Below are 24,912 nucleotides of genomic sequence, written 5' to 3' on the forward strand. Positions count from 1 at the left end.
GCTGAGATGGGGGAGGGAATGCATTTTTGGACTCAGAAGAAATGGACTTGGGAGAGAGGAAGGGAGGGAAAGAGATGCTGAGGTGGGGGAGGGAATGCGTTTTTGGACACAGAAGAAATGGACTTGGGAGAGAGGAAGGGAGGGAAAGAGATGCTGAGGGGAGGGAATGAGTGTTTGGACACAGAAGGCATGGACTTTGGAGAGAGGAAGGGAGGGAAAGAGATGGTTGTGTACACGGGGAAAAGAAGAAAGGAGAATTTTTGGTCATAGGGAGGGAGTGAGGTACAGATAGTGGCATACCAGGGGGAGGGGCGGTCTGCCCCACCCCGGGTTTACGTCCCAAGGGGGTGCACAGCTGGCCACCCTCCAGTGTTGTCTCTAGGCCGGCAAACTGCGGCTCTTTAGCCACTTGAGTGCCACCGCCGCCAACGGTGTTGTTGGCGGTGGCAGCATTATAAAATACTTTCTTTGTGTTTATTTGATTCCTATTCAAGAGAATTACTTTATATATAGTCAATATAGGCACAGAGTTAAATTTTTTAACATTTTCTAATGGTGGTGTGCCTCGTGATTTTTTTTCATGAAACAAGTGTGCCTTTGCCCAAAAAAGGTTGAAAAACACTGCTCTAAGGACAGCAGGCATATATTCTCACAACCTGCCACCTCTCCTAGTTGACTTCTTAGGTTTTTTTATTGCATTGACATCAGGCAGAAAGGCATCTGCACGCATGTGGTGTGATCACTACCTCAAAGATTTAAAGTGACAGTACACTTGGCAGTGTCTGGTTCCATGGCTAAAATCACCCACATGTGAGAATATATGCCTTCTGTCCTCAGAGAACACCTGCTACAGGTAAGTATCTATGTTATATCTATTGTCACTCACATTGGGGGGAAGGAAGTCAGTGACCAGTGGGAGATTGAGGAGGGTTTATGTCTTCATCCCAAGGTCAGCTAGTTAGGGTAGTGTTTCCCAAGTTGGTCCTGGAATACTCTTTATCAGTCAGGTTTTCAGGATATCCACGGTGAATATGAATATGTATATATATTGTGGCAGAAAAAAGTACCCAAGCCCTAAGACATACAGTGTGTCAGTCGGTGACAGCCCTGCCACTGGTTGCAATACCAGTATAGCAAACCCTAGGCACATAGAAGTAGTTCCAGATAGTACAGGAACTGGGGTTTATGTGCCTTTGAAAAGCAATAGTAGAGTGCAACAGACAAGGAGAGTTTTCACACCCACTTCCGAAGTTGCTGCAAACAGAGGGGGAGGGCTATAATTGTCACAGTGTGCAGCCAGAGAGATAATTGAGCATTCTGCTGAGCACCCAAACAGAGAGCCAAGTTGCTCAGCTCACCTGGTTAAACACAGGGATTGTTCATGCAGAGGGAAGTGGAGAAAGGTAGAGGACAAACCCTAAGTACAGGCAAGACATGAACCAGGATCCAGAACAAGGCACAAGGTTTCAGCTGGCATCACAGGGGACTATCTTAAAGGGAATTTACAATACCAAACGTTTAGCAAGATACCAACTTATCTACCTGCTAGAAATCCATTGGGGAAACGGATCAGATAGCTAAGGTTAATGATACCAACTCTGATTACTGGTTTGAAGGAGAGAGTGTATGTTCTGATGTGGAAATGCTTCAGGATTTCACAGAATTTGATAGTGAGAACAATATAACTGAATCTGATCAGGATATGGTCTGGGAAGAGACCTACCATATGATCAGTGTCTGTTTGAAATTAAAGCTGAACAGTAGAGCTCTCACTGCAGTAGTGTGGAGTTGAGGGAAGGGCATTTTCCTTATCCTTGTAACCAAGCCTTCCATTGTAACAATTGCCTGCCTGAAGCTTAAGAACTTTGCACCACATTTAAGGTGGATCTTAAAGAAGCAGCTTGTGTTAAAACTGTCTCTAACTAAAGCATTGAATTACATAGAAGAACTAAGAAATACAGCTTAAACTTAAAGTGCAACACAGGGCATCAGGGTGCTGATTGAAACAGCTGATGCAGCCACATTTGCTCAGGACTGTATAAAGAAGCACTCTGCAAACTTGTTTTGCTTCAAGTCAGCATTTTGTGACAACTGTTTCATTATGGTTTTGGAATTATTTTGACCCTGCACCCCGCCACAATATATATAGTCCAAGCTCAGCACCATACCAGCCTTGTGCCAGATAAAAACATCAAGAACACATCTGTAAAGATAACCAGAGCTAACACTCATACTTCAGATTTAGACCCCTATTCTGAGCCTGAGAGCAGTAGTGATGCTCAGAGACTTCCAGGGAACATATCTAGGCACGCATAGGGAAAACGGTTTGGCTTCTTTAAGGACTTCTCTGCTAAAATTGCTGGCTAAGCAGGTGAAGGGCACTGCTGACCAGAGCTGGATCTCTCCCTCACACAGAGCGAGACAGGGCAAGCAAACACACAGGCAACTTGAAGCCTGGGAGCCTCAATTGGGGAGGCAGGCAAAGGAAGAAGACTCACTCAGTGAAGCTCCTGATTCAGCTGAGCCTGAAGATATAACCATTCAAGAAGCTGAGGATTTTCTGCTATCAGGACAAAAGAATGCTCTGGAGCCCATGGAAGTTTTGATTTCTCCAGAGCCATAGAATAAGGACTCCGTGGAAGTAAGTTAATGTCTTTCTGGTTTAAAAAGGAACTTTCTTGTGCTACTATTTTTGAAGACTTTTCTGGAGATTTGTTTGAAAAGCTGAATTTTTCCTGAGATAAAGACTGTGAATATTATAGGAGCCAGAGAAGCTGACTGACAAGGTATGGCTCAGGGCCATGCCAGGTTGTTTGTAGAACGTTTTGTTTCTATTGCTTGACTACTATAAAAGTATATTTCTTTATTTTTTTCCTTGTGTGCTGGGGTAGTGCACAACGTGGCTGTCAAGGGGAAAAGTTAAGAAGGATAAGGACTGAGTCAACAAGCTGGGAGCTGGCTACTGAACTATTTTGAAAGCTTGTTTTGGCTGTTGCATTTTGCTGTTTGATCAAACATTCAGGAGATTATAGGGAATTGGGGAGAATTCACCCATCATCTTTGGAAAGGGAATGTGGGCAGCATTTCAACAAGTGCTAAATAAAAGGTGAATTCGCTGATTCTCCCTCCTGCATCTCTCTGTAACTGATGGTCAGCTGCAGTGTAATTTTGGCGCAATGGAGAGAAATGCCATAAAGGAATAAGTTTGGGAAACTTTGAAGCCCTACAGTTTTATGCTTTATTTGGACTGTTTTGAGGAATGTTTATTTTTTTTTTCTATAAAGAAGCTGATACTTGAATTGTGTGTTAGGCCTCACTGCTACCAGAACAAACTTATGGAGAGTGAAGCCTTGAGGCCCTGCTAGGCCAGGGTTCTGGGACTATTGGTGAGAAGCCATTCTAAACAATTTTATTGAGAGTTTTGTTTTTGAGCATATTATGTGAAATAAACATCTGTCTTGCTTTACTGGATACTTATTGTTTCATACTGTTTGATTTTATACCAAAACTTGGAAAACTCACCTTGGAAAAATCCTCCGATTTGGGGAAGCATGCCAGGCCTATAGGAAGTGGTGTGTGCTGGACCCGTCAATCCAAAAGACTTTCTCCTGGTTCTCTATATTCCTTCTTTGCACATGAGGGCCTGCTATTAGGATGAAATTAGTCATCCTGTTTAAACTATATTTAAACAAAATTATATTTAATCCTAATAGCAGGCCCTCATGTACAAAGAAGGAATATAGAGAAACAGGAGCAGGTCTTTTGGATTGATTGGGATATGAGATTGACCCCTCCTTATTTATCCTTTTTGGGGCTTTTTATATTACGGTAGTGTGCTGGACCCAGCCATTGCCCAAGGGATGGCTGAGCTACAATATATATATATATATACACACACACATTTGATGGGCATAGAGAGAGTAAATAAGGACAGATTCTTCAAACTGAGGGGAGCCACAAGCACTAGGGGTCACTCGGAGAAATTGAAAGGGGACAGGTTTAGAACAAATGCTAGAAAATTCTTTTTTACGCAGAGGGTGGTGGACACATGGAACGCGCTTCCGGAGGAAGTGATAGGCCAGAACTCTGTACAGGGGTTCAAGAAGGGTTTGGATAGGTTCCTGGAGGATAAAGGGATAGAGGGGTACAGATAGAACTTGAGGTAGGTTATAAAAGTGGTCAGAAACCACTTCACAGGTCGCAGACCTGATGGGCCGCCGCGGGAGCGGACCGCTGGGCGAGATGGACCTCGGTCTGACCCAGTGGAGGCAACTTCTTATGTTCTTCTTATGTTCTTATGTTCTTCTTATGAGACATGCAAATGTACAGAAATGTTGCCTGTGTGGCATGGAACTGTTCCTTTCTCCTAGTTCAATGGTTTATCCAAGTTGTTGTGTGTTTGGGTATAGATGCTCTCATAATTATTTTACCACAATTTATAGGTATTACAGTCAGAAATAAATACTGTTCAACTGGAGCTCAGCAAGAAAGAGGATGGTACTGAAGCTTTTAAGGCAGAAAATGAGATATTGCAAAGGCAACTGGAAAGTTTCTCAGGTATGTGAAAAGTATTTTCCAAGTACATCCAGGATAACAAGTCCTTACAACCAGGGCAGGATTAATTCTTTGAGGGCCCCTAGGCACCCAAGTACGCTGGGCCCCCCTGGCCCTGCCCCGCCCCCATTTATCTGTTTTCTTATTTACTTCTTTATTTCCACTTGTATTTCTTTTTTTTCTTTTTTAATTCAAAACAAACAAGATTAGCATACCAGTGCACAGTTTATCTTCTATGTAACCCCCAAACATCTCTGAACAAATCCCCCTTCCTTCCCTTCCCATCTACTTACCCAGGACTTTAACTCTGAACCCTTTCCATGCATATATAAAAGTTTCAAATATTTGTAAAGCAGTAATACTATCCGAAATATGTCTATATTAATAACCAAGTTTACAACGACTCTCAACTGCCTCACTCTACATCAACCAACTGTAACCCATATGTTCAAAGAAGTGTGGGATGAACACAGAGGATCTAGAATCAGAAAATAATATTAATTATCCCAGGACAAGCAGGCAGGTATTCTCACATATGGGTGACATCATCCGACGGAGCACGGATGCGAATGCTTCACAAGCAGACTTGCTTGTAGAAACTCGAAGTTTCAAGTTGCCCGCACCGCACATGTGTGAGTGCCTTCCCGCCCAGCGCAGGGCGCATCTCCTCAGTTCTTAGTTTTCCGCGGAGCCGAGAAGTTCATCTTCGACTCTCTGCCTTAACTTTGTTACTTGTGCCTTCTCTAACCGCAGTTTGTGTTTATTTTCTTCACGAATCGCTGTTTTTGTTTTTCTTTATTTTATTTTCGGTTTAAAAAATATATATATTTTTTCTTCTTCCGTCCATTTTTCGGGGCTGGCCGCTCGGCCACAGCCTGTCGACTTCGATCTTGCAGCGGCTGTTTTCACTTCTATGTCCCGGCCTGCTACGGTCTTCAAGAAGTGTAGCAACTATCAGCGCGCAATCTCTATTATGGACCCTCTCCATCGCTGCCTCAAGTGCCTTGGGCCTAAGCATCATTCTAGATCGTGCCTGCCTTGCCAAACGCTTCAGCCTCGTGCTTTTAAGCGTCGTTGTATCCTGGTGGACAAGCTTTTCGAAATGGATTCTTCTGAACCCTCGACTTCAAAGATGACCTCGACTTCCAAGGTGACCTCGGCCTCGACTTCGAAGATGACTTCGGCTTCGACTTCGGCCGATGGTCCTCCAGCTTCTACTGCTTCCACCTTGAGCCTCATCAGACCTTCGTCTTTTGCAGCGACTCTTACTGCATCGACATCTGCTGTATCTTCCCCTGTTTCCTCAGGTCAGATAGCTCAGCAGACTGTTCCAGCGGTAGTGATTAAAGTGCCTAAGACTACCAAGTCGAAGCACAATCACACTACCCCGAAGGAACCTCCAGCCAAGGCAAGTGGACCGGTTTCAGACGCGGATCCATTTTTGCCGGCTTCCTTCCAGACCTTGTTGGAGAAGCACATCATTCAGTTCCTTACTAACATGGGACCGAAGCTTCTCCCTCTTATCCAGCCTGGGCATGTAGCAGACTCCCGCGAGGTCGAGCCGCTTTCCTTGCCTCAATCTGATCCTCCACACTCTTTGCAGGGAGCAGAGTCTCTGCGAGTGTCTGGTCTGGCATCTAAGCACATTCTTGCATGTGCCTTGACAGGATTCCTCACACTCTATACAAGGAGCAAAGTCTTTGAGAGTACATCGAGGTTCCTCTACCTCTCTCCATTCTTCGACGAGGTCTCATCACTCTTCGAGATCTGCTTCCAGGCACAGTTCTCATCACCGCTCGAGGCCTTCATCGAGCCATACTTCCAGACATAGCTCTTCCACTAAGCCTCGTTCTACTCCACATACTCCTCGTTCGAGGTCTCCCATGCCGGACCTCGAGGATATTCCATATTCGATTGCCTCGTCCAAGTCACCATATTCATCTGATGCCTTTTTACATGCTGAAGCTTCATCTTCGACACAGGCTGCCTCGACGTCCTCAAGTCCTTCTCGAGGCAAAGCCCTGGCGGATCAACTCTCATTTTCATCTATTTTCCGTCAGATGGCTGTGGACTTGGATCTTAAATTAGATACTGGCTGTAAATACTCCAATGAGTATCTTGAAGTCATGCATCTTCCTCAACCTCCGGCAGAGTGTCTTAAGCTTCCACTTCATAACCTTTTGAATCAGACTTTTGGTCGGTGCATGGAGACTCCTTTTTCCTTACCAGCTGTTCCAGGAAAATTGGATTCTCGCTATAAAACTGTACACCGCAAAGGGTTTGACAACTCTCAGTTATCTCATCAATCCCTGCTTGTTGAATCCTCTTTGAAGAGATCCCATCCTTCCAAGGTCTATGCCACAGTTCCTCCCTGGCATTTGTCTCTGATTACCAAGACATGCTATTGTGTACAATAGTACTGTAATCGCAACATATTTGAACCCGGTGTGAGATGTGCGTGGCATTCAGCAAAAGTATGGCAGTGTATTCCCCTGAGAGAAGATCAAAGTTGTCCCTTTCAAAAAGAATGAGCAAGAAATCCTGGGGAAAGAGGAGCAACAGCAAAATCTGGAGATCCTGAACCCAGGTTAGAAGCAGAGACAGAGGGAATGCTCTGGGGTTGAACTGCCCTGTTCTTAGAAGATCAATTATACATAAGTTTGGACTTTTGCACGACCACATAAGAAAACATTGTATAATTTTAGTGGAGATTAACAAGTTAATAAACTACCAGGAAAATGTCCTGAAGTTATGACTCAAGGACCGCTATATTTTCTCTCTGAAGGTCACCTATATTAGGTTGAATATGCCATGGAAGCCATTGGACATGCAGGTACCTGCCTTGGAATTTTAGCAAATGATGATGTTTTGCTAGTGGCAGAGAGGCGAAACGTCCACAAGGCTCCTGATTCAGTCTTCTTTTCAGAGATCTATAATCTTAATTGGATATGGCTGACAGTGGTGCAGATATAACTTCAGATGCCAATGTATTGACAAATGAACTAAGATTGTTTGCTGAAAGGTATCTTCTGCAGTATCAGGTGCCTATACTTTGTGAACAGTTGGTTACTTGCCTGTGTGTTATTAAGCCAGTTTATACACAATTTGGGGGAGAGGGTCCTTTTGGTGTGGCCCTTTTTTTACATTGGTTGGGATAATCTTTATGGTTTTCAGTTGTATCAGAATGACCCCAGTGGAAATTATGGAGGGTGGAAGGCCACTTGCATTGGAAACAACAGTGTTGCAGCTGTGTCCATGTTGAAGCAAGATTACAAAGAAGGAGAAATGAGCTTAAGGTCAGCTTTTACTTTAGCTGTTAAAGTGCTAAACAAGGCCATGGATGTCAGCAAACGCTGTGCGGAGAAAGTTGAAATTGCAATACTGACTAGAGAAAATGGAATGACAACAATTAGGGTTCTGAAGCAAAAGGAGGTAGAAGAATTAATAAAGAAGCATGAGGAAGAAGAAGCAAAATTCAAACAAGAGAATATCAAAATTAGAAGTTGAAGAAATAGTTGGAGAGTTGAACAAATAGCCTATTGAGTACCGGTGGGAGATTGAAAAGTAATGAGTAATGGGAGATTGAAAAGTTGGAATAACGAAAGAGTAAAGCATAGAGAGTTGATACAGTTTTTTGAATGGATCAATTTAATACCGGAAGCCTCATGTGGAATGGCATATTTTTTCAAATGTACTGAAGATTTTTCTTTTTGGTGGCTAGTTACTTATGTTAAAATTTTTGATTTTATTTATAACAGTGTAATGTCTCTCAGCAGTCAACTTGCATTTATTTGTATATTTTATTATTTTAAGTTTGAAAGATCCTTTTCTTAACAATAAATTTGTATAATTTTAATAAATTTATATATTAGAGATTTTTAAAGGATAGGGTGCTACCTTTGTTTAGATGGATTTCTGATTTGATAATTTATTGTTATATGGGAGGTTTTATTTTCTTATGAGATTAAAAAATTTACTGGATGATATAATTGATATATTTAACTTCAATTAATGGAGTTTATTTTTAATATTTATTGATTTCTGGGGTATAGTATTTATATGTAATTTATATAATTTTTAGATTAATTTGTATATTAGGGATTTACAGTTAGGGTGATATCTTCAGATGAATTTGTGATTTGATAAATTAAAGATATTTGGGTTGTCTGTTTTCTTATAGGGTAAATGGGAGGATATTTATATAATGATAAGGGGGTGTATATGAATTTTTAAATTTAAAAAAAAATTTTTTTTTGCAAATTAAGAATGTTTATATTATTTATAATAATTTTAAGAAATGATAATATAATAAAGTGAGTTTGAGTTGCCGGGGGGAGGGGTTTAGTGTTTGCTTACCTCAATGTGTGTTCTAGGACAGTCATTGTGTGTGTGGGGGTTTGGGAGGGAGAAGGGAGGGTTTTATAGATCTGGGGAGGTTGAGTGGGAAGAAATGGATTGGTTTGGGGGGATGGGAGTAGAGGGAAGGGAGGGTTTAGGAAGATTAATTTGGAAACAGGTTTATGAGATTATTTTCAGAAAAATGGTGTTCATTTTGGAAACTTATAATTTTTTTTGATTACTTGTCTTTAAAGAAACACTTTAGTTTTATATATTATGATGGCTTTTAAAATTTTTCCACTTAATGTGAATGGCCTAAATCACCAGATCAAAAGGAAAAAAGTGTTATCCTTTCTGAAAAAGCAGAATGCGGATGTTTGTTGCATACAGGAGACCCATCTTAATTTGACAGAATCTAAGAAATTGGAAGGGGGATGGGTGAAGCATTGTTTTTATGTTCCTGCTGTTGGGGAAAAAGCAGGTGTGGCTATACTTATTAATAAAAAATGTAATGCCACTTTTCATTTGGTAAGTTCAGATCCTCAAGGCAGATGGGTACAGGTAGAAATGAGTATGGGAAATACTACTTTGACTTGTTTAATGTGTATGCCCCTAATTCGAATCAACAGGAATTTTTTAAAACATTACAGGGATTGTTGCTCCCACTGGCTGCTTCTAAATTAGTTGTGGCTGGAGATTTTAACGCTGTTATAGATCCATTATTAGATAAAAAGCCATGTAAAAATATAAAATCTTTAGGGTTAGATAATTTGGCTCATTCATGTGACTTAAAAGATATTTGGCGTATTCTTCATTTTAATGAACAAGACTTTTCTTTTTGTTCACAGGTTCATAAGTCTTTTTCTAGAATAGATTATATTTTTATTTCAACTCAATTAGTTCAACAAGTGCTTAAAGCTTCCATAGATTCAATCATTTTATCTGATCATGCGGGTATATGGATTGAACTTCAAATAGATCAACAGGAATATAATAGACCTGTTTGGAGATTTGATAATACAGTGCTTGCAGATACAAAATTTATCGAGAATTGTAAATCACAAATTAGTGAATTTTTTCTGTTTAATTTATCAGAGGATAGTTCTATGGAAAATTTATGGGATGCCTTTAAGGCTACCATGAGAGGCTCTATCATGTCTTATTCTGCTTATATTAGAAAACAATTTAAAAAGCAATTTTCAGAATTGGAAAAAGAAATGAAAATTTTGGAATTTAAATTGATTACCAAATGGGAACATAATACGTTGCAGGATCTTTTAAAAATAAAAGGTAAATATAATGAACTATCTTCAAAATTAATTAGGAAAGATATTTTCTCCAAACAAACATTGTATTATGGAAATTCTAATAAGGCGGGAAGACTATTGGCAAGTTATCTTAAAGCTAAAAAAAGAAGGAATAACATTATGGCAATTAAGGATGATAAAGGAGTTATACAAAATCAGATTGAGAAAATATTAAATCAATTTCTAACTTTTTATAAAGATCTGTATTCTTCCAAGCCTTATGCGGACAGGGAAAAGGATGGATTAGAATTTTTAAATTTAATTATTGGACCTAAGGTTCCGGTTCATATAAAAAGAAGTTTAGAAATGCCGATATCTCTAAAATAATTAGAAACAGCGTTGAAATCTCTTAGAGTTGGATCCGCTCCAGGTGGTGATGGTTTTACAGTAGAATTTTATAAAGCATTCCAAATTCTTTTACCTCATTTGTTAAATTTATATCAGTCACAACTTACTAAGGGTTATATTACAGGTACTATGGCAGAATCATTAACTATTGTTTTGCCTAAGCCAAATAGAGATACTACTTTGGTTTCAAACTACAGGCCTATCTCTTTAATAAATGTAGATGGTAAACTTTTGGCTAAGATATTGGCTTTGCGCTTAGCCAAGGCTCTCCCTTATATTATTGATATGCACTAAACAGGATTTGTTGCTAAAAGATATTCATCTAATAACTCTAGATTAGCGTTCCATATGCTAAATTTAACCAAAAATATGAATGATCCGGCTTTTTCTGTATCCTTGGATGCAGAAAAAGCTTTTGATAGAGTTGAATGGAATTTTATGTATCAAGCATTAGATTGGTTTGGTATAGGTCCTGGATTTATACAAATGGTTAAATCATTGTATAGCTTCCCTTCTGCAAGATTGAATATTAAGAATAATTTATCAGAGAAATTTAACTTGCAGAGGGGAGTTACACAAGGCTGTCCTTTATCTCCTTTGTTGTTTGATGTTGTATTAGAACCCTTGTTATTAGCCATTCATCAAGCAAAGGGGATACAGGGTATTTCTCATTCTGATTGGGAATATAAAGTTTCAGCATATGCAGATGATATTCTGCTCTATTTGAGAAATCCAGAAACTACTATTCCATGTTTGCTAGAATTGATTGATACATTTGGAAAATTTTCAGGTTACAATCGAGGGTGAAATACTCACGTAGATTAAAAACTGGCTGGAGCATAGGAAACAGAGAGTGGGGTAAATGGGGGTAAAATTCTCAGACTGGAAGAGCATCACCAGTGGGGTGCCGCAGGGCTCAGTGCTTGGACCCATGTTCTTCAACATCTTTATAAATGATCTGGACATTGGTACAACAAGCGAGGTGATTAAATTTGCGGACGATATGAAGTTATACAGAGTAGTGAAGACACAGGGGATTGCGAAGATCTACAACGTGACATAATCGAGCTCGAGAAATGGGCAGCGACATGGCAAATGAGGTTCAACGTAGATAAGTGCAAAGTGATGCATGTCGAGAACAAAAATCTCATGCATGAATACAGGATGTCCAGGGCAGTACTTGGAGAGACCTCCCAGGAAAGGGACTTGGGAGTTCTGATTGACAAGACCATGAAGCCATCTGCACAATGTGCTACGGTGGCGAAAAGGGCAAACAGAATGCTAGGAATGATCAAGAAGGGGATCACGAACAGATCCAAGAAGGTTATCATGCCATTGTACTGGGTCTTGGTGTGCCCTCACCTGGAGTATTGCGTCCAGCACTGGTCGCCATACATGAAGAAGGACACGGTACTACTCGAAAGGGTCCAGAGAAGAGCGACTAAAATGGTTAAGGGGCTGGAGGAGTTGCCGTACAGCGAGAGATTAGAGAAACTGGGCCTCTTCTCCCTTGAGAAGAGGAGACTGCGAGGGGACATAATCAAAACATTCAAAATACTGAAGGGAATAGAATTAGTAGAGAAAGATAGACTGTTCACCCTCTCCAAGGTAGGGAGAATGAGAGGGCACTCTCTAAAGTTGAAAGGGGATAGATTCCACACAAACGTAAAAGTTCTTCACCCAGAGAGTGGTAGAGAACTGGAACGCTCTTCTGGTGTCTGTTATAGGGGAAGACACCCTCCAGGGTTTCAAGACAAAGTTGGACAAGTTCATGCTAAATTGGTGAGACTGGACTCATTTGGAGCACTGGTCTTGACCTTGGGACTGCCGTTTGAGCGGACTGCTGGGCAGGATGGATCACTGGTCTGACCCAGCAGCGGCAATTCTTATGTTCTTACAAGGAATTTTCATTAAACTCTCAGCACTGAAAAATATTTAAAGACCCTCAGTCAAAATCAGAATAATCACTTTAAATTATTTCTCATTACCCTGTAAGAATAACTCTAATTGTGTTGGTTCCCAAAAAATATAATCCTTATTTTGTAAGTGTATCAAGCACTTACAAAGGAACTTTAAAAAGAAAGTAGCTCCCAGACCTAGAGCTCTGGATTTTAAAGCAAAAAAGGCCTTCCTACGGAGCTGCATGAGTCTGGCCATGTCAGGAAACATCATAATCTTATCAACAGATAATTTAGTCTTTATTTTCAAAATAAAGTTTCAAAATCAATATTTTGTCCACTTCATTTAAGCAGTAGACCAATAAAGTGGACCTATCCTGTATCAAGTCTTGAGAGTCCTCAAGAAATTCTGTCAAATTAAGATCAACACACACAAGCTGTCAAAGATGAAATTTAATGTGGACAAATGCAAAGTGATGCACATTAGGAAAAATAACCTGAATTACAATTACCAGATGCTATGGTCCACCTTGGGGTTTAGCACCCACGAAAAGGATCTGGGTATCATCGTAGACAATACGATGAAACCTTCCACCCAATGTGTGGCTGTGGTCAAGAAAGCAAACAGGATGTTGGGAATTATTAAAGGGTTGGTTAACAAGACTAAGAATGTTATAATGCTCCTGTATCGATCCATGGTGCAACCTCATCTGGAATATTGCGCTCAATTCTGGTCTCCTTATCTCAAGAAAGATATAGTGGTGCTAGAAAAGGCTCAAAGAAGATCGACCAAGATGATAAAAGGGATGAAACTCCTCTCATTTGAGGAAAGACTAAAACAGTTAGGGCTCTTCAGCTTGGAAAAGATGGCCGAGGGGAAATATGATTGAAGTCTACAAAATCCTGAGTGGAGTAGAACAGGTACAAGTGGATCGATTTTTAACTCCGTCAAAAATTAGAAAACCTAGGGGACAAGCGGTGAAACTGCAGGGAAATACTTTTAAAACCAATAGGAGGTTGTGGTAAAAGTAGATAGCGTAGCTGGTTTTAAGAAAGGTTTGGACAAGTTCCTGGAGAAAAAGTATGTTATTGAGAAAGACATGGGGGAAGCCACTGCTTGCCCTGGATCGGTAGCATGGAATATTGCCACTCCTTGGGTTTTGGCCAAGTACTAATGACCTGGATTGGCCACCGTGAGAACGGGCTACTAGGCTTGATGGACCATTGGTCTGACCTAGTAAGGCTATTCTTATGTTCTTAAATGTCTTCGACAGCAGGCTGGCTAATCTACTGAAGAGGGCTTTAAACTAGAAGTGATGGGGCAGTTCCCGTGTGAGTATAAGCCCTCAGGTAAGTATATCGCTGAATACCTCTACACGGATGGGAAAAGGAGGCAGTGTCTAGAAAGCAGTATATACTAATGCTCGAAGTATGGGAAACAAGATTCTGGATCTACATAGAAGCTGTGATGGAAGAAGAGGATTTGGATATAGTGACGATCAGAGATATGGTTCACAGAGAACCATGACTGGGATGTAGTTATACCGGGCTATAATTTGTTCAGGAAGAAAAGGAGGAGTAGCGTTATATGTTAAAGATCATATTAAAGCCAAACAATTGCATGATCTGTAGGGCAAGTAAGAGGCACTGTGGATCAATTTGGAAAGAGGGAATGGTGAATATATTTACATTGGTGTGATATATAGGCCTCCTTCACAGACGGAAGAAGTAAATTGAGATTTAATAGTAGACATTCAGAATATATCAATTCTCAGTGCTTCCCTTTGGGCTGGCAGCAGCGCCTCAAACTTTCACCAAGGTTATGGTGGTGGTGGCTGCTCATCTCCACAGAACTGATTGGAATATGCACCCAACTTGGGACAATTGGCGCATCAGAGCTCCATCCAAATGGATGAAGAAAAGGCAGTAGCGGCAGTTGTGGAAGTGTTAGAGAGCCTGGGATGGATTGTGAACTTTTGAAAGAGCTAACTAGTTCCTACACAGTCCCTGGAATATTTGGGGGTCTTATTCAATATGAAAGAAGAACGAGTTTTTCTTCCAGAAGCATGCAAACAGAAGCTTTGAGTTCAAATTATGGACCTATTGGCCAAGCCAGTGCCTACTGCATGGCCTTACCTTCAAGTCCTTGGAGTGGTGTCCTGGGCGAAAGTGCACATGCACCCCTTCCAAGATGCCTTGTTTTCTCACTGGTCGCCTCAAAGAGACTCCTTGCAAATTCCTCTCCCCTAGACAGCAGCAGCCAGATGCAGCATGAGCTGGTGGCTCTGTCCTCAAGGGGATCTCCGGATCAATTCATGGGTTGTCCTAACAACAGATGCCAACTTATATGACTGGAGGCTCATTGCAATGGTCGCTCAGTTCAAGGACAATGGATTCCATCACAGTGGAAATGGTGTATCAACAGGCTTGAACTATGAGGGAAAGGGGAAAGGGATTGGGACTTGTACACCGCCTTTTTGTAGTTATACAACCACACTCAAAGCAGTTTATATACAAGTACTTCTAGCATTTTCTCTATCTGTCCCAATGGGCTCACAATCTATCTAATGTACCTGGGGCAGTGGAGGATTAAGTGACTTGCCTAGGGTCACATGGTGCAGTGCAGGGTTTGAACCCACAACCTCAGGGTGCTGAGGTGGTAGCTCTAACCTCTAACCCACACTCATTCGTCTGGTGCTGCACCAACTTCAGTATTTGGAGGGCAAAGCAGTCAGTTTTCTCTGGCACTACCACTTCAGTGGCCTATGTCAACAGGCAGGGAGACACAAGGAGTACTCTGCTCCAGCAGGAGGTGAATACATTGTTCTTCAGAAACACACCTGCAGGCAATTTCAGTGGTGCTTGTGGCTGGAGTGGACAACGTTCAAGCAGATTATCTCAACAGACAGACATTAGACCCAGGAGAATGGTCCTTGTCCCTGAAAGCATTCCAGGTCATTGAGAGAAGATGGTCACTCGACATTCAACCTCATGACAACAGCAAAAAGGCAAATCAATTCTTCAGCCGAAGATATGAACCAGAAGTGCAGGGCTAGATGCCCTGGTTCAGCCATAGTCAGAGACTGGGATACTGTAAGTGTTTCCCCCAGCCCATGATAGGCCGGGTGATCCGTTGAATAGCACATCACAGAGGAACAGTAGTTCTTGTAGCACCAGATTGGTCCAGGCGCCCGTGATACGTGGATCTCGTTCGACTGCAAAAGGAGCAAAGTTTCAAACTCCATTGGCATCCAGACTTGCTCTTGCAGGGGCCGATTGCCCTGGAAGATCCGGGACACTTTAATCTTATGGCATGGCTCTTGAGCGTGCAGTGCTAGTCCAAAAAGGATAATCAGAAGTCGTCATTGTTACTCGGAGCCAAAAAGCCAATGACAGTTTCAACGTATTTTCTCCGCCTCGCAAGCAAGAGAACCCTGCTACTTGAACTCTAAGGGATGCCACTGCCAATCCCTCATCAAGACCCTCTTGGAGGAATGGTAGGACCAACAAGATTGGGGCATTGCCTGGCTCTAACATTTCTCTGCTGCACCAGCGTAAAATTTCTCCCATATTTTAGAACAGTGTTTCTCAACTCGGTCCTGGAGTACCCCTTTGCCAGTCAGGTTTTCAAAATATCCACAATGAATATGTATGAAAAAAATTTGCATATAATGGAGGAAGTGTATGCAAATCAAGTTTATGCTAATTCAACTGGATTTGGCCATTGTACCAAAGTGGAGACGAAATAGTATGCCATCTATATTTAATGAGTTCTGGGGTGGGGGTCCGGGATCCAGGGATCCTAAAATTGTTGATATTTGACCTGTTATGTAGAATGCTGACTATATATAATGTCTGGGGAGGATATGGTCCCGTTATATGGGAAAAAAATAAATGGTCACGTTAGGGAGAGAGAGTGAAAGATGCTGGCTGTGGAGATAAGGGTGATACATAGAAAAGTTTTTCACTGTATAGTTTCATACTTTCTGCTAGAAGGAAATCACTAAGAAAGAAAAACTTGAAAGCTCTGTTTTCTCTACTATAATTTAAATGAAAATACCAGATTGTACTGAAATTCTACACTGTAAACCAAAACTTAGACCCTTGCTATGGTCAGCATAATTTTTCAAAACTGGTCAAATACTTGTATTAATCATTTTTGGCATATAGAGATCTAGAAACATAGAATATGGCAGAAAAGGGCTATAGCCCATCAAGTCTGCCCACCTAGTGACCCACCCTCAGATTTTATCCCGCTAGAGATCCCATATGCTTATCCCATTTCTTTTTAAAATCTAGCACGCTGCTGGTGTTAATCACCTGCAGTGGAAGTCCATTCCAATGATTGACCACCCTTTCGGTGAAGAAATACTTCCTGGCGTCACCATGAAATTGCCCGCCTTTGATTTTCAGCGGATGACCTCTTGTGGTCAAAGGTCCTTTAAGAAAGAAGATATCGTCCTCCACCTCGATGCGGCCCGTGATATATTTAAACGTCTCAATCATCTTGGGGGCAGTAAATGGTTTCCATGGGACCAGTTTTTTGACAGCTTGAATATTTTGTGCCATTTGAATGGTTCTTGGCTTCCTGCTACCAGCCTTCTGACCAGTTGAACCTGATTGTCTAAGAGGTTTCTAAAAGTTGTCCAAAATGCATTTCTTCCAGTTTTTGGTTGGAAATTCCCTAAAATTGTTGATATTTGACCTGTTATGTAGAATGCTGACTATATATAATGTCTGGGGATTTTTTGATTCAAAATGTAGCCTGGCCTTCAGTTGTATAAATGCCATCTCCAGCTCCACAGATGCAGAGAGAAGTTTTCAGTGTTCAATTTGATATTTTCTGCTAGAACAGTGTTTCTCAACCTGTGGTACACATACACTAGGGGGTTCACAGGCTGGCAGCCACCTGGGATCTTTCCCTGCCTGCCCCCCCCCCCCCCACTGAAGCCTCCGCAGATTTCTCCCTGCCACCCAACACGCTCCATCCGTCCCCCGTCCCCCCCCTCCCGCCATTGCCATCCAACACGTTCCATCCATCAACCCACCGCCACAACTCCGGGCACGGATGGGCCAGGTACGTGCAGCGACTGCACGCAGCCGGATCACAAGCCTTCCCCCCACATAAATTCTGACATCAGAGAGAAGTTTCCAGGCCAGTCAAATCGCTGCTTGGCTAGCCCGGAACCTTCTCTCTGATGTCAGAATTGACATCGGGGGGAAAGCTTGTGGGCCAGTCAGATGCAATTGCATGTGCCTGGCCATTCTCTGCCCAGAGTTGTGAGGTGGGGGGTGGATGGAACGTGTTGTGTGGCAGCAGCAGCTTCGGGAGTTAAAGACTGGAAGACAGTGAGGGTGAGGGGGCACGAACTCGACAGTAGGAAGGGAGGAATGTTGGGCATAGTGATGGAGGGAGAGATGTGCCATGGTGCTGGAGAGGGGTGATATAAGGAGAAATGGGCATGTCGGGTGGCAGCAACAGCTTCGGGGGTTAAAGGCTGGAAGACAGTGAGGCCTGCGGGCCTCCCTAAGCTTCCGGATGCGCCGCCTCGGAAGCTTTTTTTTTTTTTTTTAAACGTACATCCCAATTGGCTGGTTAGACAGTGGTAGGACGCCTACCGCTGCCTACAATCAGGATGCCGTTTGCAGAATCTGGGCCTTTATGCACAGAATTTGGACTATTTTTTTGCACAGAATTCTGCCAGGTTATAAATCTTTGACAAACCAGTATGCTCTTCTTATTTTGAAAATTCTTTAGGAAAATGGTAATAGAGCAAGGATTTAAAACCATGATTATCCCAGACAAGCAGGCAGCATATTCTCTACATGTGGGTGACGTCACCGACGGAGCCCCCTAGCGGATGTTTTCGTAAGCAGACTTGCTTGAAGACCTTCAAGCTTGCGATTGGCCCGCACATGCGTGTGTGCCCCTCCCGCCCGGTCTAGGGCATGCGTCTCCTCAGCGTGGCCTCAGTTCAATATTTTCCGTGGAGCCAGAAGCACTGCTCCCTTGCTACGTGCGATCTCGTCCCTCTTGCACCGCGGCTTTCTTTTTTGTTTTCGTTTAAGTCGCGTGCTCGCGTCCTTGTTATTTTCTTTGTGTATTTTCAACCAGGCCTCCGGTCTTGCTCTAGCTGCTTGGTCTCGCGGGGCTGCGGCTGTATTTTTGCTTATGTCTCGGCCTCGCTCTGGGTTCAAAAACTGTACTAAGTGCAACCGGGTTATCTCCATCACCGATCCCCATCGTTGGTGTGTAGAGTACCTGGGTGCGGAGCACCGCACTGAGTTGTGTCCACGTTGTGCGACTTTGCAACAGTGTGCTCTTCATTGGAGAGTGGCCAAGATTCTTCAACTGTTTGGCCCAATGGATCCGGCAGGACAGGCCTCGAGCTCGGCCTCGGCCCTGGTTTCAGGGGCCTCAGCCTTGAAGTCTCGGCCTCAAAGTCCCCCTCGACCTCGAAGACCCTGGCCTCAGTTCCTCCTACTACCGCGGCCTCGGGTAATTTTCTTCTTGCCTCCTCAGGTGTGCCAGCAAAGAAGCCTACCTCGGAGTCTCATGCGAGTGCCGCTTCGTCGGCCTCTTTGAAACATCATTGTAAGCGTGCCTCCTCACTTAGGGAATACTCTTCCTCGAGGTCCCCCCCCCCCCCCCCCAGGAGCGCGCTGCTGCCCCAGAACCAACCTTCCTTGGTCTCGGTGCCGATGTTCGAGGACATGCTTATGGCAATCCTTACCTCACAACTTTCCTCGGTGGTGAGACAACTGTTCCCGGCCTCAACGCCTTTGACCTCAGTCTCGGCCCACCTTTCTGACCAGCCTGAGCGTACTTCGCTTGAGCCTCGGGGTCGCACACGTAAGACTCGCAGGATTCCCTCGAGCGATTCTTCATCCCCGGATTCGGGGCCTGTGACTTTCCGGGGTCTGGTGACAGGGTCCCATTTTTCCCCGGCTATTTTATCGAGGTTCACTCCACCTAAAAGGTTACGGTCTTCCCCGCCTCTTCGAGGCAGGTCTCCGACCGCGAAACCCTCCAAGCACACCCTTGTCCTCGAACTGGACTCTACCGTGCATTCTCCCTCGAGGCACCGGGCTGCTTCCCGAGGATCTTCTTCTAAGCCGGCGGAAGAATTTTCCTTTGCCCCATCTTCTCTGGGGCTCCACATGTGGGTCCCTTGAACTCCGGGATCCTCTCTGACCCTCTTGTGCGGGGTCATTCCTCGACGTCTCCGAGGCGCTTTAGCCGAGCCTCCTCGATTTCCCATTCCCGGGACTCCTAGGCTCCGGCGTGCTACTTGGAGATTTCTCCCTCTTTCTCTGCTGCCCCGAGATCTCGTTTGGGATCTCCTCCTGAAGATGAGTCTTCTTCTCGAAACTCTTCCTTCACTCGTTTCATTGCTGATATGGGCAGGGCTTTGAACCTGGAACTCCAGTCGGAGTCCTGTTATACTCAGGAATTCCTGGTGGAGATGGGGGTTTCTCATCCCCCCCGTGAAGTGCTCCGCTTGCCTTTGCACCAGGTTCTCCGGCAAACTTTCCTGCGGAACCTAGAGACCCCTTATGCGGTCCCGGCTATTCCCTCCAAGTTGGAGTCCCGTTACCGGACAATTCCACTTAAGGGATTTGAGAGTTCTCAGCTTTCTCACCAATCCCTGGTGGTTGAGTCTTCCTTGAAGAAGTCCAATCCCTCGAAGATGTACGCTGCTGTCCTGTCAGGGCGGGAGGGCCGTACGATGGACAAGTTTGGTCGCCGTCTTTATCAAACTCGATGATGGCGAACCGTGTCCTCAACTATAACTTTATCTATAAGTCCTATCTCCGGTTCTGTGTGGAAGCCCTCCACTCGTTCCGGGCGGACGTGCCGGATTCTCGTCATCAGGAGTTTCGTCTCCTCGAGGAGACTCTCCCAGCTCCTGCTCTATATGTTCCTGGCGGCCTATGATGCCTTTGAGTTGTCCTCAACAGTCATGGCTTTTGCGATCTCCATGCGTCACCTCACTTGGCTCAGAATTGTTGATATGGATCCGAATCTCCAGGATCATCTAGCCAATCTCCCTTGCGTGGGTAATGAGCTGTTTGATGATTCCATCGGAACACGAGCGGTCCTTTGCCTCTCTAGTGCGCGTAAAGCCGAAGACCCCTCCGGCCCAGCAGTACAAGATCCCTCTCCGGAGGTATCCACAGAAAACTACTCCTGCATTCTCTCGGCCCCCTTCGAAGCGGCCGCAGCAGCAGGGACAGGTTAAGGTCAAACTGCTAGCTCCGGCGAAGCCTGGGCCGTCTTTTTGACAATTCCGGTTTGAGCCTTCGGGCTCCCTTCATGCTATTGGGGAGTGTCTCCATCATTTCTACACACAGTGGGAAAGCCTTACCTCCGGCAGTTGGGTGCTTTCCATCATCCGGGAGGGGTTCTCCCTTCACTTCAGTCACATACCCCCAGACCTTCCTCCAAAAATGTTTCCTTTGGGCCGGTCTCAGCTTCCTTTCCTTCTACAAGAGGCTCGGGCCCTTCTTCGCCTTTAAGCAGTCGAGGAGGTTCCTCCGGACCAGTGGAATATGGGGTTCTACTCCCGGTACTTTCTGGTGGCCAAGAAGACGGGGGATCTGCGTCCGATCCTGGACCTCCGTGCTCTGAACAAGTTTCTAGTCAGGGAATGGTTCAGAATGCTCACCCTTCCTACTCTTTACCCCCTCTTGGACGAGGGGGACTGGCTACACCGGCCTCTCGCCAGTATCTGAGATTCCGGGAGGGGGATCTCCATCTCAAGTATCGTGTTCTTCCCTTCGGCCTGGCGGACTCTCCGAGGGTTTTCACGAAATGCCTGATTGTGGTAGCTGTGGCCCTGTATCTCTGCGGCCTGCAGGTGTTTCCCTACCTCGATTACTGGTTGATCAGAGTCCTCTCGCCAGGAAGTTCTGCGAGCGACGAATCATACCATCTTGCTTCTTCAGAGTCTCGGCTTCGAGGTGAACTTCAGAGTCTCGGCTTCGAGGTCCCAGTCTCTAGAGTTCATCGGAGCAGTCCTGGACACGGTTCGTCTCCGCTCCTTCTTGCCTCGTCCTCGGCAGGAGGCCCTTGTTCGTTTATGCCGGAGGGTGGCCCATCTGTCCTTGACCCCGGCTCAGCTCCTGATGGTCCTCCTCGGTCATATGGCCTCTACGGTTCACGTGACTCCTTTTGCAAGACTTCACCTCCATTTTCCTCAGTGGACTCTTGCCTCCCAAAGGAACTAGGATCGGGATTCTCTCTCTCGACGCATTGTCATGACTCCTTTGTTGAAGAAGTCTCTCCGTTGGTGGATGCTCTCTTCCAATCTTTCCAGAGGTTTTCTGCTTCATGCTCCTCCTCCGCAAAAGGTCCTCACGATGGACTCGTCGGCCTATGCTTGGGGGGCTCATCTGGACGGTCTTTGCACTCAGGGTCTTTGGTCCAGTGCCGACCGCCTTTGTCACATCAATCTACTGGAGCTTTGGGCGATTTTCCTCGCCCTAAAGGCTTTTTGTCACCTGCTTCATGACCGGGTGGTGCTGATTCACACAGACAACCAGGTCGCCATGTATTATATCAACAAACAGGGGGGCACAGGGTCCCTGTCCTTGTGCCAAGAGGTGATGCGGCTCTGGGAATGGGCCATCCGCCGCAACATGTTCCTTCATGCAATCTACATCCAGGGCCAGCACAACTATCTGGCAGACAGGTTGAGTCGTCTTCTGCAGCCTCACGAGTGGTCCATCCATTCCGTGACTCTGCGTCAGGTGTTTGCTCGTTGGGGGACTCCGGATATCAATCTGTTCGCGTCCCCCCTCAATTACAAGTTGCCCTGCTTCTGCTCCAGGGTTTACACTCCTCTCAGACTCGAGGCGGATGCTTTTCTGGTGGATTGGAAGGACCTGTTTCTGTATGCGTTCCTTCCATTTCACCTGATTCTGAAGACTCTCGTCAGGCTCAAGTCCACACACGCCACCATGATTCTGATAGCTCCTCGGTGGCCCCGAGAGCCGTGGTTCTCCCTTCTGTTGCAACCCAGCTCCAGGGAGCCTCTTCTTCTGCCTGTTTTTCCTTCTCTGCTTACGCAGAGTCAGGGTTCACTCTTCATCCCAACCTCCTGTCTCTGCACTTGACGGCTTGGTTCCTCGAGACTTAATGCCCTCGTTCCTATTCTCCCAGCCTGTGCTGGATATCCTGGAGGCGTCTCGGAAGGAGTCCACTCGCCAATGTTACCATCAGAAGTGGACCCGCTTTTCTTCCTGGTGTGCTACTCGTCAGCTGGAGCCGATCTGTGCCTCCCTATCTGCTGTCCTGGATTATCTGTTACACTTGTCTGGCACTGGACTCAAGTCCTCTTCGGTTCGAGTCCACCTTACTGCCATTACTGCTTTTCATCAGCCGATTGACAGGAAGCCTCTCTCTGTTCATCCTATGGTTTCCCGCTTCATGAAAGGCCTTTTCCATGTTCATCCACCCCTTAAACCACCTCCTGTGGTTTGGGATCTTAACGTGGTCCTTGCTCATTTAATGAAACCTCCGTTCAAGCCGCTAGCGCGGGCTCACTTGAACTATCTTACCTGGAAGGTTGTGTTTCTTATTGCTCTCACTTCTCCCCTTCGGGTCAGTGAGCTTCAAGCCTTGGTTGCGGACCCACCTTTCACTGTCTTTCATCATGATAAGGTGGGTCTCTGTACCCATCCTAAATTCTTGCCTAAGGTTGTTTCTGAGTTTCACATCAACCAATCCATTGTTCTTCCTGTATTTTTTCCGAAGCCCTATTCTCACCCTGGAGAAGCGGCTCTGCATTCTCTTGATTGTAAGCGTGTGCTGGCCTTCTACTTGCAGTGCACTGATCCTCATTGTTATGCTTCCCAGCTGTGTTTCTCTTTCGATCCTAATCGCTTGGGTCGCTCTGTTTCTAAGCGGACCATTTTTAACTAGTTGGCCGCTTGTATCTCTTTCTGTTGCGCTCAGGCTGGCTTCTCCCTGCCGGGTTAAGTCACAGGCCACAAGGTCCAAGCGATGGCGGCGTCTGTTGCTTTCCTTCCCTCAACTCCCATTGAGGAAATCTGTAAGGCTGCCACTTGGTCCTCGGTTCACACTTTCACCTCTCACTACTGTCTGGATGCTTTCTCCAGGCGTGATGGCCATTTTGGCTAGTCAGTTATTCTCCTAAATTGCCAACTCTCCCTCCATCCCTTTATAGTTAGCTTGGAGATCACTCACATGTTGAGAATATGCTGCATGCTTTTCCTGGGATAAAGCACAGTTACTTACCGTAACAGGTGTTATCCAGGGACAGCAGGCAGATATTCTCACAACCCACCCACCTCCCCGTAGTTGGCTTCTTTGCTTGCTATCTGAACTGAGGCCACGCTGAGGAGACGCATGCCCTAGACCGGGCCAATTGCAAGCTTGAAGGTCTTCAAGCAAGTCTGCTTGCAAAAATGTCTGCTAGGGAGCTCTGTTGGTGACGTCACCCACATGTAGAGAATACCTGCCTGCTGTCCCTGGATAACACCTATTACGGTAAGTAACTGTGCTTTATTTTCCACAGATAATAATACTAGAGAAAAATTATTCTTAATAGAGGATGTAACTAATTTGAAGAAATTGAATGCGATTACCACTCAAGACATTGTACATAAAGAAGCAGAACTAGCAAAAATCCAGCAAGAGCTATGGGAAACTATTAGCTCTGCAAAAGATAAAGAACATAATATCAATCTTCTGGAAACTCAGGTACACTATTATAGCAAATATGATATTTGTACTTTTTATGGGTGGTGGGTAAAAAGTCTGTTGAAATGGCTTTTTAAGCCTTCTATTTTCCCTTTGCATTTCTCATATTTTTACAGCTGTTTAATCTATTTTTGATATTGCCTAAATCACATTTAGTTATAATTCTATAAAGTTGCACCTGTTTGGAGCCTATTTTTTAAAGGAAAGTAGGCACCTAGTATAGCAGTGCAAATATACACATATATTTACACCAGCTGCCTAGACTACTAAGACAAATGCTTAAATATTAGTATTTATACATTATACATGTAACTGTATGCCCTGCTCATGCTCCAAACTGTGCCATCACATTTAGACATCATTTTGTAGAAATGCGTGTAGCCAGAATATTGGATTTTATATTTATATATGCACAAATATGCTGGTATTCTGATCCAAGACAGGTATGGAAATTGGACTTAATAGATCAAGATTTTACTGACTTTTCCAATCAGTCACAGTCTTCTAAATATTACTGAAGAGGATGAGATAAACTGAAAATATGGCACAATAGGAAATTGAACTGGGACTCGTATATGGTTTACTTTTCAGAAGTATCAGGTCAGATGAGGCAGTTAAGAAATTAACAAAAGGAAAGTTTTTTATATATTTATTCAATTTTTTATACCGTTCTCACAGGGGAGCTCAGAACGGTTTACATGAATTTATTCAGATACTCAAACATTTTTCCCCTTCTGTC

General features: G+C 44.2%; 1 protein-coding gene and 1 pseudogene across 3 annotated transcripts in view; both read left to right on the plus strand.

Annotated features, from left to right (window-relative positions):
• Window positions 1–24,912, plus strand: part of LOC117355891 (trichohyalin-like) — a 178,607-nt gene that overhangs the window by 48,345 nt on the left and 105,350 nt on the right. For all 3 annotated transcript variants that reach the window (XM_033934974.1, XM_033934976.1, XM_033934975.1), the window contains 2 exons: window positions 4,443–4,557; window positions 23,989–24,173. In XM_033934974.1, coding sequence (XP_033790865.1) covers window positions 4,443–4,557; window positions 23,989–24,173 — 300 coding nt within the window. The remainder of the gene's footprint in view (window positions 1–4,442; window positions 4,558–23,988; window positions 24,174–24,912) is intronic.
• Window positions 7,293–8,061, plus strand: LOC117355761 (annotated as a pseudogene).

The sequence above is a fragment of the Geotrypetes seraphini genome, chromosome 2 (genome assembly GCF_902459505.1).
Source record: "Geotrypetes seraphini chromosome 2, aGeoSer1.1, whole genome shotgun sequence".
In the NCBI taxonomy this organism is placed as follows: domain Eukaryota; kingdom Metazoa; phylum Chordata; class Amphibia; order Gymnophiona; family Dermophiidae; genus Geotrypetes; species Geotrypetes seraphini.